The sequence below is a fragment of the Heterodontus francisci genome, chromosome 13 (assembly GCF_036365525.1).
Source record: "Heterodontus francisci isolate sHetFra1 chromosome 13, sHetFra1.hap1, whole genome shotgun sequence".
Classification (NCBI taxonomy): domain Eukaryota; kingdom Metazoa; phylum Chordata; class Chondrichthyes; order Heterodontiformes; family Heterodontidae; genus Heterodontus; species Heterodontus francisci.
The window spans coordinates 107,320,401-107,335,989 of NC_090383.1; the positions used below are offsets into that span (position 1 = coordinate 107,320,401).

At 43.0% G+C, this 15,589-nt stretch overlaps 1 protein-coding gene across 2 annotated transcripts in view; it reads right to left on the minus strand.

Moving 5' to 3' along the window:
- Positions 1-14,555, minus strand: part of zgc:174356 (uncharacterized protein LOC100137120 homolog) — a 112,531-nt gene extending 97,976 nt beyond the window's left edge. For both annotated transcript variants that reach the window (XM_068044158.1, XM_068044159.1), the window contains exon 1: positions 14,358-14,555. In XM_068044158.1, coding sequence (XP_067900259.1) covers positions 14,358-14,459 — 102 coding nt within the window. In that variant the 5' untranslated portion in view covers positions 14,460-14,555. The remainder of the gene's footprint in view (positions 1-14,357) is intronic.
- Between the last annotated feature and the right edge of the window lie 1,034 nt (positions 14,556-15,589).

The following is a 15,589-nucleotide window of genomic DNA, read 5'->3' on the forward strand; positions in this document are numbered from 1 at the left end:
CAGGATTTTCCTTCCGGGGGCAGGAAACAGACGTCGGGACACCCCCTAATTGGCCTGTAGACGTGTTTGCTGGCCAATTAACGGCTGCAGGAATGGTGACAGGACTCTGCAAGTGCAGGCTTGATTTAAGCAGACCACAGCAACCTTTACTGATGGGAAGATGTCTCAGGAGAGGCAGAGGCCTGGAACCCAGCACAGGGCAGCCCCTCGATTCTCGGATGTAGTCCTGAAGATTCTTTCTGAGGCCATGAAGGAGAGGAGGGAGTTCCTCATCCCAGGGGCTGGTGGGAGGAGGTCACCCTTCCAGACCAAGCAGGCCTGGATTGAGGTAGCTGATAATGAAGTGTGATGCTTAGAAACTGGGTCCAGTGTAAGAAGAGGTTCAATGACCTTATTTGCTCTCGCAAAGTGAGTACCAAACTCTCAGGACAGGCTCCAGATAGTTACCCTCCAGCAGACACACCAGCTGAGGAGACTGAGTAGCATGTTGCTACTGAATGTGGGAGGAAAGAGAAAGGAGGCTCTACCTAGACCAGCAGCAACATATGTGCTCCCACATGTGAGAGTTCCCTGGGGCAGAGCGCATTCATAGGCTGAGAACGGACAAGTCCATCCAGCTCCTGTGTGCTATCATGGCTCAGGGATTTGTGCACCTGAGTTAACCACTGAGAGAGCGGCCAATCTCATGGACAGCCATATGCAGCACTTGGAACACATGCAGGAACTGCACACTGGCATTCACAGGGTGCAGGCCACATTATGTAGCCTTGACCAGTCAGTGGTGCTGATGGCGCAGGGATTTGTGGAGGGGATTCCAGTTGTGCCCCAGCTGGCTGAGGCTGTCACTGAGGAGGATGAGGTGCCTCATCAACGGCCTCCTTGGCCCCTCTGACTGAGGGAGCATCTGTACAGCAGGGCCCCATGATGGAGGCTGCACCTGTAATAATGCCAGTGCCGCATCCTCTGGAGGTGGCCCCACTGGTACCTCATCAATGAGGACGACTTTTGGATCACCATTTAAATACTGACACATGAAACTAGATGTGTGAGTCTCCTTGTTTTCAAAAAAAAAATGTTGGTACAGGAGAAAAGGGATGAAGTGGCGAAAGAGTCCGTGAACAGTGACAGTGAAGCCTCTGGACAGAGTTCTGTGACCACCTGCCTAGTGAGTCACAGTCTCCTGCAACACTGGTTCTCCTTCATCTCAAGGTAGACGAGTCTTCAGCAGTAGATCCTATGCTAAGGGTATGGCCTCCGTGTCCTTCCTGCCCCTCAATGCTCCAGCTACCTGGGGCTCTGTCCTTCCTGAGGAAGATGTTCCTCCTCATCACCACTGGACCCAAAATCATGCCCCCACTGCCAGCTGCTGCATTTCTTGTGCTCAGGTGCCCCCCCACCAATTGTGTTTGGCAGGCTTGCTCCCTCTAAAATAAAAGCAAAATACAGCAGATGTTGGAAATCTGAAATAAAAACAGAAAATGCTGGAAATACTCAGCAGTTCTGGCATCATCTGTGGAGAGAGAATCAGAGTTAACATTTCAGGTCTGTGACCTTTCATCAGAACTGAAACATTAACTCTGCTTCTCTCTCCTGTTACGAGTTCTTCATTTTTATTGTTAAATTATGAGGATTTGTGTTAAAACTGGAAAAAAAGATTCCATAGATGCTGGAACTTTGTTTTTTTTTAAAAAGAGCTCAGCAGAAGATCTTTTAGACTGAGCTTGTAAACAACAATTGTTGGAAGAATCAAGGAGTGCTGAAAACAAGCCCTCACTGGAAGGCACCTGTCTTCAGATAATTACTCAGCAGGGGTTTTTTTGACTTGGGAAAGATGTTTACAAAGAAGCGACAGGTTAAGATTTATAGGGGTCAGGAGGCTTGACTCCTGACATTGTTTTTGTTTTCGCTTTGGACAGTGAGTGGGGCGATATGGACAATGTTAAAAAAAGACAGTTGGAGAAAACTTGCCAAGGAAGCAAACCCCAATCAGTCTGTTCCAGCTCTTTGAAAAGCCTGCCAATTTTTCCATCTCTTTAAGAAGCCCCAAAAAATAAGTGTAAGAAACTGCCTGAAACCCCTGTTGCTGCATTTATCCTGGAAAACCTACCCAAACTGATTTTCAATGTCGCCAAACAAGAATTGTTCTCGGAAGATCCCAGTGACAGCTTTCTACGTGTACTTGGGACGCCAAACCAAAACATAGGACATCTGACATCTTTCCATATCTTCCCTTTTTTCTTCAAGAACTGGCAAGTATCTGGCCAAAGTATTCTTTCTGTCTTTTTCTTTTAATAGGGCTCTAAAGAGTCATCTCTAATTTTTCAGTTAACCAGTTGTGTGTACCCTAAAGTAAAAAGGGAACTTTTATATTTCAATTGGTGTGTTCATGCTTTGCTTCATTACTGGTTATGTCTTGTTTTATATTAAACTGAATTTTGTTGTTTAGTGAAGAAACCTGGTTGGTGTATTTTATTCTGGGATTAAAATTAGAGTCTACGATTGACTGTATCGATAACTGGGGAAAAAAATACATGTTGTGACCCGTGGAGAAGTGGAACTAGAAAAACAGTGCACTCCTCCCACTTCAGTCGTACCACTCCACAGATGCTGCCAGAACTGCTAAATATTTCCAGCATTTTCTGTTTTTATTTGCTCCCTTCTCTTAAAGTCCAACAATGCCTGAGCGCTTACTAAACACTCTCCCAGCACCCTGCACTGGCCCAATGGCATCTATGTGCCAATGGCCGAGTCCCCCTCTGCATCATTTACCCTTTCATGGGGTCCACCTATTCCCTAAGCCAAACATGACTGGCTGCCTGTTGTGTGTCCGTCTCCATGCACCTGGCCTACCCCAGACAGCGTGAGCAGCCCGTGCACCTCCATCAAAATCTGAACATGCCCCTCAAAAAGCCCTTCAACAATCTTAATGATTGGATGGGATCTCAGGCTGCCCTTCCCCCACCCTGGTAAAACTCACCAGCACTGGCAACGGCATCAAGAAACTGGATCGTTGGATTGCGCTGGTATTCTCATTCCCCGCCCACCACCATTCCCACCCCCAGCAGGACCCAAAAAGTCAGCCCATTAACTCTGTTGCTCTCTCCGCAGATGCTGGCTGACTTGCTGAGTATTTCCAGCATTTTCTGTTTTTATTTTGAATCCGATAGACTTGTTCAAAATAAAAAGATATCTTGATAAAGTAATGGAGAAGAACTATTTCCACTGGATTGTGTGTTTGTAACAGAAAGCATAAGTTTAAGATGATCACCAAAGGAACAAAGGGAAGTGTAGAAGTTTTTTTATATACAAGTGCAGAGGATGGTTAAGACATGGAATAAGCTCATGGAAACAATGCTGGATTTCTAATGAGTTATATCATCAGTATCTTGGTTCACTCTTTGGCTTCTGTGCAATTATCTTCTTTGTATCCAAGTGTTAATCTGTTAATTGTGTGTCAATGGTTTAATTATATGCAGGTGAAGGGTATTAATTGGGGTGTTAGTTGAGCAGATACTCACTGAGACTGGTGAAGGATTTGAGTGAGGAGTTACATGTTTATAATCCTTTTACTCTGCACAATAAATGTGAAACTGAGTAAATATAGGCTCCAGAATTATCCTTCCATATCAAGCTTTCTGGAATTTAACACCAAGTATCAAAGTTTTAGCCTGAAAATAACAGTCTGACAAGAGTAATATCTACCAGTTTACAGAACAGACAGGAGTTTGTGGTGAGCATCCAACATGGTGTACAATGTGCATTAACAAAATTAATTATTAGTCCTTTATTACATCAATCCATTCAATAATATAATGGTACAACTCCTTTTCATAAGAGTTCTTTGGACAAAACAGTTCTGAGACTATGGAACACACTGCAGGAAAGTGCCCTGTAAATTGCCATGCAAAATGATCTCAAAATGCAGTTTCAGCTTAAGGTGGTCACACGAAATGAAGTCAGTAGTTGAACTGAATGTTGGGAAATCAAAACCAATTAGAACAAAGAAGGTTTCTTTAAAACAAAACATCCTTTACCAGTGATAAAGAGGCAATCCAAGTACTGTGCTTATGCATAGCTTGTTAGGATGACTGTTAGAAGTGATTGACACCAAAAGAAGAGAACCCTTCTACAATGTGTCACTCAGAATGGTCAATTGAATGGAAAAGATTATTTTCTTTGAATTTAAGATATACAGGTGGACATTGGCACACCTCTCAACAGAATTTCACAGATTCGCCCAGCTAGTTAGATGATTTTGTTTTCTTTTCTAGTCTCCTTTATTGGTAATCTTTACCTACCAGATATACCTTTACAAGTACAAGATTTATTCAGGGAAAGAGTCTGAGAGGGGTTACCCAAGTTAAATGATAGGGCTATATCAGCCAGTGACAGGCAGAGATAAGTGTGTCACATACCATTTGTCTGAGATAAAGGAAGATGAGAGCTGAGCCAGTTGGATCAGATACTGTTACATGTGTGCAAAATGGGTTCAGCCGGAATAGAAGATAAACCTGCAACTGAAGGGGCTCATCAACTTCATGTCCCAGAACCTAACTGCACCATCACAGCTGAACTTGATCAACCTGACCACATTGCTCGTAAGGACAAGGTCGTATATGCTCTGAAAACATTAACCACCAGCAGATAGACTCTAATTGATACAATAGACTGGCTATCTAATGCTGCTAATTTGTCAGCTATCCAAGAAATTAATCCTAATTTAATCTCACCAATTTACAAGCTCAGATACTATTTTAAATTATGATTTAATAAGCAGCATTCCAGTTAATGCTGAATTACAGTGATACACTGAACTTCCTTTATAACTTTGTTACTCATTTTGTTAAGTAACTTGATTATTTGTTATTCAAACAACTATCGGACCCTGCCTACAACTGGTTAATTTTTATTTACTGTTTGTATACTCAATGTTTAAGCAGTGTTACGACCAAGGCGGGAGGAGTGCACTGTTAATTCAGTCCCACTTCTCCACAGGTCACAACATTTTTTAAAAATTCTCCCACTTACTGAAACTGTCAATCAGATTTTTTCCCAGAATAGAACATACTAACCAGGTTTCTTTACTGAAACAACAAAAATAAGATTATTATAAAACAAGTCTTAACTAGTAATGAAGAAAAGCAATCACAAGAAAATCACAAAGAACAAATTTTTAAAAGTCCAACATTATTTTTTTTTTATTTTTCTACCTTAAGCAAATTTTGAAGTCCCTTTTTACCTTCGTCCCTTCACACTCACGCACACACACATACACGAGTTAACCGAAATTTTTTTTAAAGGACTTTTAGATCAGAGCTCTATTACAGACAAAAAAAACAGACCCGGGCAGATCACTTGCCCACCACTTTAGAAAATAGCAGATGAGACACGCTGCACAAAACTTGCACACAGTCCAACCTCTGAGCACGTGCAAGCAGGCCACTGATCTTTACAACAGTTCTCTTCAGGTTGCATTAAGAATTTTTTTTGAAGCAGGCTTTCTTGAAACACAGGAAACGAGATGAATTGACACAGTGGACTTCACAGAATACTTTAGGGAGTTGCGGGAAAGCGAACTGGGTTGTAGTCTTCTGTTCTTCCTTGGAATTCTCTCCTTCTTCTGGAACAGACTTGACTTCTATCTCCCTCCAGAAGGTAAAACCACACACGCACCGACTCACAACCAAAAGGTTTGAGAGCTTTTTTTCTCTGCCCATCCAGGTGCTCTCTGTTACTACTGGGCTTGTCCAATCAAAGGAGAGCTTGTCACTTTTCTGCCTCTGTTCAAAGCCTAACCCGAGCCATGTGACAACCAGCAACACTATTGCCAATCCAGCTCTCTCTCAATGTCCTCTTGATAAAAAATAACTGATCCAACATTTATTCAGCTTAACCATAAATTCCTTTTAAAATATTTTTTAACAACAAGGAATCACTTTCATAACAGTAGTAATAATTATGTTCTTGTAGTCATAAAAAGTTAGTGCAAATCTTTGATTTGATAAGAAGGGATGAATACCTTCACTGATTAGTTTGAGTATCCTAATTGAGGGTTGGTTAGGTAAATGCATTCAATCTTAACTGGATGATGCAAGACCGATCAGCAAGGCAATCGCCACACCTAAGGTGAGAGGTATCCCCCCAGGGAGTTCCTTAGTGAGAAGATAAGGATTCCTTGAGACATTTGTCAGGATATCATAGCTAAGGAAATATGGCAGAATGGATTAGTAGTGGACTAAAGGGCAGAAAACAGATCACAGTATTTTATGGGTGTTTGTCAGCCATGGACAGAACCATGTTCCCGATATGCTGAATGGCCTCGAAGTAGCTTGAAAGGAACTATGCAGACCTTGTTATAAGATGAGGAATGTGAGCAAGCATAGAGGTTTACATTATAGAAGATCAAATAATGCATGTGCACTGTTGGGCAAAAAAATTTAAAAGGACAGTGCATAACAACTAAATTTTATGGGGAACATTGGTTCTGGTCTACATTTGGAAATGATCTGGACTTGTGTGTAGAACACCATCAAAATTGCCTGGTGACACAAAACTAGGAAGTATGGAGGACTATAAACCAGTTCAGGAGGACACAACAGCTTAATAATTTGGTTTGACAGATACAGTGGGTGGCACAGTGGCTAGCACCGCAGCCTCACAGCTCCAGTGACCCGGGTTTGGTTCTGGGTACTGCCTGTGCAGAGTTTGCAAGTTCTCCCTGTGACCGTGTGGGTTTTCGCCAGGTGCTCCAGTTTCCTCCCACAGCCAAAGACTTGCAGGTTGATAGGTAAATTGGCCATGGTAAATTGCCCCTAGCGTAGGTAGGTGGTAGGAGAATTGAGGGAAGGTGGGGATGTGGTAGGGAATATGGGATTAATGTAGGATTAGTATAAATTGGTAGCTGATGGTCAGCACAGACTCGGTGGGGCGAAAGGTCTGTTTCAGTGCTGTATCACTCTATCAGATGAAATTTAATGTGGAGAAATGTGCAGTGATAATTTTTGGAAAAGTAAGAATAGGAGATATATATTAAATGCTAACACTTTAAAAGGAGCAGCAGAACAGAGATTTAGAGGTTCAGATTCACAAATCTTTAGAAAGGGAGGACTAAATGATAACGCTGTTTTTGTTATAACAAAAATATTATACAGGATTCTAGATATTATAAATAGAGCTATATAGTGCAAAGGCAAACAAGTAAAGCTAAACCTATAAAAATCATGGTTCGACTGCAAATAGAATATTGTGTTCTGTTTTGGGCATCCCACTTCAGAAGGATGCAGAAGAAATTTACTGAGGGGATATGAGGAATGAGATGCTTTAGGTATAGGTAGAGATTAAGGAATAGGTCTCTTTTCACTAGAACCAGGACAATTTGCAAAAGATTTGATAAAGATGGTCAAGATTACAAAACGTTTTGATAGGGTAGATTGAGGGGGGGGGGGGGAAATTATTTCTGCTGATAGGTTGAGGCACTAACTAGAAGGTTACGATGGGAGAGGCTAAAATAAATTTTAGACTGTGGCTTGTTAAGACATGGAATCGCCATCAGAAACAATGGTGAAAGCAGAACCTACGACATCTTTTAACATAGATCAATTCTGTTGAAAAAGAGCAGAAAATGAAAGGGGCAGGGAATGGAAATACATGTAAAGCTCTTTCAATATGCTAGCTAAGCATTGCAGGCTGAATGTCCTCCTTCTGTGCAGTAAAACGCTGCTTTTAAAGTATTAAGAGATGGCCCAAATTGTAATGATAAACGGCAGATAAAGTGGAATAAATGTTACTTGTAGACCGAACAGGCTTTTTAAAATCTAAATTAAAGCAATTTGCCTGAGTATACAGTAAAAATGGTGAAAACCAGATCTCTGATACACATGGACAGTTAAAATTGGTTCAGAGGATAAGGTCTGTGTACACCTGTTGGAAGTGCTTAAAAATTGAGGCTGGAAAGCAGTAGCACAGGTACAAGGTTGAAGAAAAGGCCTAACACGACCCAAAGAAGGAGTGGGAAGAAAAGCATTACAACCGAGGCAGGAGGAGTGCAATGTTTTTCCTAGTTCCACTTCTCCATAGGTCACAACAATATTTAAATGTGTACCTAGTTACTGATACAGTCAATCATAGACTCTATTTTTTTTATCCCAGAATAAAATACACCAACCAGGATCCTTCAATAAACAACAAAATTATCAGTTTATTGTGAAACAAGACTTAACCTTCTTTGGCCTCCTTATCTCGAGAGACAATGGATAAGCGCCTGAAGGTGGTCAGTGGTTTGTGAAGCAGCGCCTGGAGTGGCTATAAAGGCCAATTCTAGAGTGACAGGCTCTTCCACAGGTGCTGCAGAGAAATTTGTTTATCGGGGCTGTTACACAGTTGGCTCTCCCCTTGCGTCTCTGTCTTTTTTCCTGCCAACTACTAAGTCTCTTCGACTTGCCACACTTTAGCCCCGCTTTTATGGCTGCCCGCCAGCTCTGGTGAACGCTGGCAACTGACTCCCACGACTTGTGATCAATGTCGCAGGATTTCATGTCGCGTTTGCAGACGTCTTTAAAGCGGAGACATGGATGGCTGGTGGGTCTGATACCAGTGGCGAGCTCGCTGTACAATGTGTCTTTGGGGATCCTGCCATCTTCCATGAGGCTCACATGGCCAAGCCATCTCAAGCGCCGCTGACTCAATAGGGTGTATAAGCTGGGGATGTTGGCCGCCTCGAGGACTTCTGTGTTGGTGATACGGTCCTGCCACCTGATGCCAAGTATTCTCCGGAGGCAGCGAAGATGGAATGAATTGAGACGTCGCTCTTGGCTGACATACGTTGTCCAGGCCTCGCTGCCATAGAGCAAGGTACTGAGAACACAGGCTTGATACACTCGGACTTTTGTGTTCCGTGTCAGTGCGCCATTTTCCCACACTCTCTTGGCCAGTCTGGACATAGCAGTACTGAAGCAAAGCATTAACACACAGATTGAAATATGAAAGTTCCCTTTTACTTTAGTCACACACGCAGGTTAACCGAAAAATAAAGATGATTTTCTCTTTAGAGCTCTGTTACAAAAAAAGACAAAAAAAACTTTGGCCAAATACTTGCTAATTCTTGAAGGATAAACGCGATGTGGAAAGATGTCAGTTGTCCCTTTATTCTGGCATCCCAAATACGCATAGAAGGCTGTCACTGGGATCTTTCTCGAACACTTCTTTTCAGGCAACGTTGAAGATTAGTTTGGCAGGCTTTCCAGCAGAACTGCTGCAACAGGGGTTTCTGGCAGGGCTTTCAGGAGGAATACAGCATCAACTTCTCCATTTCCTACACTCGCTTCTAAGAGCTTCTCAAAGAAATGGAAAAGCTGGCAGGATTTTCAAACAGATGGTAAAAGGCTGAGCTGGGGTTTTATCCTTGGCAGGTTGATTTTTTTTAACACACCTTTCAAAATGCTCCACACCTCACTTCACTGTCCAAAGTGAACCAAAACAATATCCCAAGAGTCAAGCCTCCTGACCCCTACAAATCTTGACCTGTCACTTCGCTGTAAACATCTCCTGCAAGTCAAAAAGCCCCTGCTGGGTATTTATCTGAAGACTGGTGACTTCCAGTAAATGTTTTTAAATAAGACCCCTCAGTGTCCTTTCAATGACCCCAATGAAAAAAAATCCATGGAATCCTTTTCAGTTTTCCCAAATAAAACAACGTTCATAATCCTAAAATACAAGTCCTCAAAACAAAACTTATCCAAATAAAAAAAATAGAAGCACCATCATAACAAAACAGTTCAATTACAAGGAGATAGTGCAAATCATTTACAAAAAAGGACCATTAATATCAGCATTAATATCGCTGAGGTGGGAGAAACTGAGGACAAAGCACCAGGGTGCACTTGAATTGACTGATCTTATTAACTATGAAATCAATGAATGGTCAAATCGATTTAGAAACAGAGAAACATAGACAATAGGAGCAGGAGTAGGCCCTTCGGCCCTTCGAGCCTGCTCCACCATTCATTATGATCATGGCTGATCATCTAACTCAGTAACCTGTTCCCGCTTTCGCCCCATACCCTTTGATCCCTTTAGACCCAAGAGCTATATCTAATTCCTTCTTGAAAACAGACAATCTTTTGGCCTCAACTGCTTTCTGTGGTAGCAAATTCCACAGGCTCACCACTCTCTGGGTGAAGAAATTTCTCCTCATCTCAGTCATGAAAGCTTTACCCCGTATCCTTAGACTATGACCCCTGGTTCTGGACTCCCCCACCATCGGGAACATCCTTCCTGCATCTACCCTGTCAAGTCCTGTTAGAATTTTATAAGTTTCTATGAGATCCCCCCTCACTCTTCTGAACACCAGTGAATATAATCCCAACCAACTCAATCTCTCCTCATATGTCAGACAGGCCATCCCAGGAATCAGTCTGGTAAACCTTCGCTGCATTCCCTCTATAGCAAGAACATCCTTCCTCAGATAAGGAGACCAAAACTGCACACAATATTCCAGGTGTGGTCTCACCAAGGCCCTGTATAATTGCAGCAAGACATCCCTGCTCCTGTACTCAAATCCTCTTGCTATGAAAGCCAACATATAATTTGCTTTTTTTACCGCCTGTTGCACCTGTATGCTTACCTTCAGCGACTGGTGTACGAGAACACCCAGGTCTCGCTTCATATTCCCCTCTCTCAGTTTATAGCCATTCAGATAATAAACTGCCTTCCTATTTTTGCTACCAAAGTGGATAACCTCACACTTATCCACATTATAGTGCATCTGCCATGCATTAGCTCACTCACTCAACTTGTCCAAATCACCCTGAAGCCTCTCTGCATCCTCCTCACAACTCACCTTCCCACCCAGTTTTGTGTCATCTGCAAATTTGGAAATATTACATTTAGTTCCCTCATCTAAATCATTAATGTTGTGAATAGCTGGGGTCCTAGCACCGATCTCTGCGGTACCCCACTAGTCACTGCCTGCCATTCGGAAAAAGACCCATTTATCCCTACCCTTGGTTTCCTGTCTGCCAACCAATTTTCTATCTATCGCAATACACTATCCCCAATCCCATGCGCTTTAATTTTACATGCTAATCTCTTATGTGGGACTTTGTCGAAAGCCTTCTGAAAGTCCAAATAAACCACATCCACTGGCTCCCCGTCATCAACTCTACTAGTTACATCCTCAAAGAATTCTCATAGATTTGTCAAGAAGGATTTCCCTTTCATAAATCCATGCTGACTCTGCCCGATTCTACCATTGTTCTCTAAGTGCTCTGCTATAAAATCTTTGATAATGGGCTCTAGAATTGTCCCCACTACCAACGTCAGGATGACTGGTCTAGAATTCCCTGCTTTCTCTCTACCTCCCTTTTTAAACAGTGGGGTTACATTAGCTGCCCTCCAATCTGTAGGAACTGTTCCAGAGTCTATAGAATCTTGGAAGATGACCGCCAATGCATCCACTATTTCTAGGGCCAATTACTTAAGTACTCTGGGATGCATACCATCAGGCCCTGGGGATTTATTGGCCTTCAATCACATCAATTTCCCCAACACCATATCTCTACTTTCCTTCAGTTCCTCTCTCTCACTAAACCCTGTGTTCCTCAACATTTCTGGTATGATATTTGTTTCCTCCTTTGTGAAGACAACCAAAGTATGCATTTAGTTGGTCAGCCATTTCTTTGTTTCCCATAATACATTCCCCTGTTTCTGACTGTAAGGGACCTACATTTGTCTCCACCAATCTTTTTCTCTTCACATACCTATAGAAACTTTTACAGTCAGTTTTTATGTTCCTCGCAAGCTTGCTCTCGTAATTTATTTTCTCCTTCTTAATCAATCCCTTGGTCCTCCTTTGCTGAATTCTAAACCACTCCCAATCCTCAGGTCTGTTGTTTTTTCTGGCAAATTTATATGCCTCTTCCTTGGATCTAATGCTATTTCTAATTTCCCTTGTAAGCCATGGTTTGGCTACCTTTCCTGTTTTACTTTTGTGCCAGACAGGGATAAAGAATTGTTGCAGTTCATCCATGCGCTCTTTAAATGTTTGCCATTGCCTATCCACCGTCATCCCTTTAAGTAACATTTCCCAATCCGTCATAGTCAACGCGTGCCTCATACCTTCGTAGTTTCCTTTACTAAGATTCAGGACCCTAGTCTCAGAATCAACTACATCATTCTCCATCTTGATGAAGAATTCTATCATATTATGGTCGTTCATCCCCAAGGGGTCTCGTACCATTAGATTGTCAATTAATCCTCTCTCATTACACAATACCCAGTCTAGGATGGCCTGTTCTCTAGTTGGTTGCTCAACGTATTGGTTCAGAAAACCATCCCGTATACAGTCCAAGAATTCCTCCACTACGGTATTGTGATTAATTTGATTTGCCCAATCTATATGCAGATTAAAATCACCTATAATTACAGATGTTCCTTTATCGCATGTGGCTCTAATTTCCTGTTTAATGCCATTCCCAACATCATCACTACAGTTTGGGGGTCTATATACAACTCCCACTGATGTTTTTTGCCCCTTAGTGTTCCTCAGCTCTACCCATACCGATTCCACATCGTCAGAGCTAATATCCTTCCTCACTATTGCGTTAATTTCCTCTTTAACCAGAAATGCAACTCCACCGCCTTTTGCTTTTTGTCTGTCCTCCCTAAATACTGAATACCCCTGGATGTTAATTTCCCATCCCTGGTCACCTTGCAGCCATGTCTCCGTAATCCCGACTATATCATACCCGTTTACAACTATTTGCGTGATTAATTCATCCACTTTATTGCGAATGCTCCGCGCATTAAGGCACAAAGCCTTAAGGCTTGTCTTTTTGACATTACTTGTCCCCTTCCCACTATTTTCCACCGTGGCCCTGTTTGATTCCGGCCCTTGATTTCTCTGTCCATCACTATTCTTATTCGCCTTCATGTCTTTTGTTCATGTCTTTGATTCCCCCCTCCTCTGACTCCTTGCAAAGGTTCCCATCCCCCCACCATTTTAGGTTAAACCCTCCCCACCCAGTCTAGCAAATACTCCCCCTCGGACATCAGTCTCGGTCCTGCCCTGGTGTAACCCGTCCAGTTTGTACTGGTCCCACCTCCCCCAGAACCAGTCTCAATTTCCCAGGAATCTAAAACCCTCCCCCTCACACCGTCTCTTCAGCCACGTAGTCATCCGATATATCCTGCTATTTCTACTCTGACTAGCACGTAACACTGGTAGTAATCCTGAGATCACTATCTTTGAGGTCCTATTTTTCTACTTACTTCGTAGCTCCCTATATACTGCTTTTAGGACCTCATCCTTTTTTTACCTATGTTGTTTGTATTGACCCTAGCACCAGGGAGGCAACATACCATCCTGGAGTCTCTTTTGCGGCCACCGAAACGCCTATCTATTCCCCTTACAATTAAATCCCCTATAACTATTGCATTCCCACACTTTTTACTCCTCCCCTGTGCAGCAGAGTGAACCGTGGTGCAACGGATTGGGCTGTTGCTGCTTTCCCTTGAGAGGCCATTCCCCCCAACAGTATTCAAAGCAGTATATCTGTTTTGCAGGGGAATAGCCACAGGAGATTCCTGAACTGCCTGCCTAGTCCTCTTGCTCTGCCTGGTGGTCACCCATTCCCTTCCTGCCTGTGGGGTCTGAGCCTGCGGTGTGCCACCTCTCTATACGTGCTATCCACGATACTCTCCACCTCATGGATGCTCCACAGTGTCCCCAGCTGTCGCTCCAGCTCCGATACCCGGGCTTCTAGGAGCTGCAGCTGGAGACACTTCCTGCACACATGCTGGTCCCGGGCACTGGAAATGTTCCCAGCTTCTGACATGGAGCACAAGCAGCACACCACGGCTTTGAGCTCTCTTGCCATGATTTAACCCTTTAAGTTAACCTTTTGGAAGATCTTAATTTCAAATAATATCAGTTACTCTAGGGCCCTTCTTCCCTGGTCCTCGTTACTACAGAACTCCATGAAAAAAACTGTAAACCTCTCTTACCTTAGCAACCTGTATCAAATCTAACCTTACTTAAAATGTAAAATTTAAAATTCTTCGGGGTTTCTGATGGTTAGCAACCCACCATAAGGAAGATAGAGAACTATGGACAGCAAAACTGGTTCCACCACTTAAGTGATAAAGCACTCTGTATTTTTCACAAGTAAATTAATGTACAAACAAGATTAATAGGCTGTAAAAATGAATGACTCCCACGGCTTTGGACCCAATTCCAGAAGCTAACAGATGTAAATTTTAAAAAGCTTAGCATTGTAGTTAAGGGAAACCATCACCACAAGCACCCCCACAAAAAAAAATCACAGAATTTTAACAGAAAATTTACACTTAATCTAACCTACCTTCACCAATAAGAGCCGCTGTAAAGCGACGGCATTTAAAAATGTTGACGCCAAGAACAGAAAGACCACCGGCTCCACCGTGACAAGGGCCCTCAGATCCATTTGAGTTACAATTTTAGGCAGAACTAGGGGGTGGAAAGAGTTCAAGCGAACTGAAGGATGTGGTTACTAACCTAAACTGGTCATGGAATCACATGATAATTGGTGAAGATAGGGAAGGGATTGTTTTTGCAGAGTTGAATGCTTTGACAGATCGGTCGTGGGGCGGGGCGGGGCGAGGCGAGGCGCGCGGCCAGGTGAGGCGAGCTGAACACCTGTGTGAGCTGGGAGACGTCAGCAGCACCTGCGCGGCTCTCCAGGTTGTCCTTTCCTTCAGCCTCATTGTGCTGGGCGGGCAGAGGAACCATTGGTCTTCCAGTGTGTGTTAGTGGCACTTGGGGGTGTGACAGTTCTTCACAACAGATTCCCTCACATCCGAGGGACAACTTCTCCTCTGCTTTTGCGGAGATTGCGAGTTGTATATTATCGTTCGACTTTGATCTGCGGTTTTTTAAACAATTTTTTTTAAATCACACGCAACTTTTTTTTCCTCTCATTTCCCAGACCAGAGTTCAGAGAACTGTGGCTCTATATATGTGCACACACCCCAGTGTTGTTCATTTCAAGTTACAAAGGCCTCCAGGTTTTTGATGTTTATGTTACAGCAGTCACACACATAACTCTATATAATTAATGTGTGTGTATACACTGGAGGGCCATCGCAAATAAATTGTCGCCCCTTTCCCACCCCACAAAAAACACTTACATTGCTGATTTGACCTCTTGTCCCCACCTTTCTCCCCCCCCCCAAAACTGTACAAAGAAGAGGTCACTCCTGCTATTTAATGCAGATTTGACCCCGTTTCCCCACCCCCCACCTCCACAATAAGGGTCCGATGAAGGGTCACTGACCCGAAACGTTAACTCTGCTTCTCTTTCCACAGATGCTGCCAGACCCGCTGAGTGGTTCCAGCATTTCTTGTTTTTATTATAAAAATCCTAAATTCCCCCACTTCTCCACATCGGTGGCACCAGCTTTCCCTGGATGGGAACGTGAAGGCACATGAGTGCCGGCCGCTGCACAGAAGATCGCAGAGAGCTGGTAAGATCACGGCCAATCTTATTTAAATATATTCATGTACTTTATTTAAATATTTAAAGTCGCTAATAGCAGCAAAGGGGAGAGGGTGGAG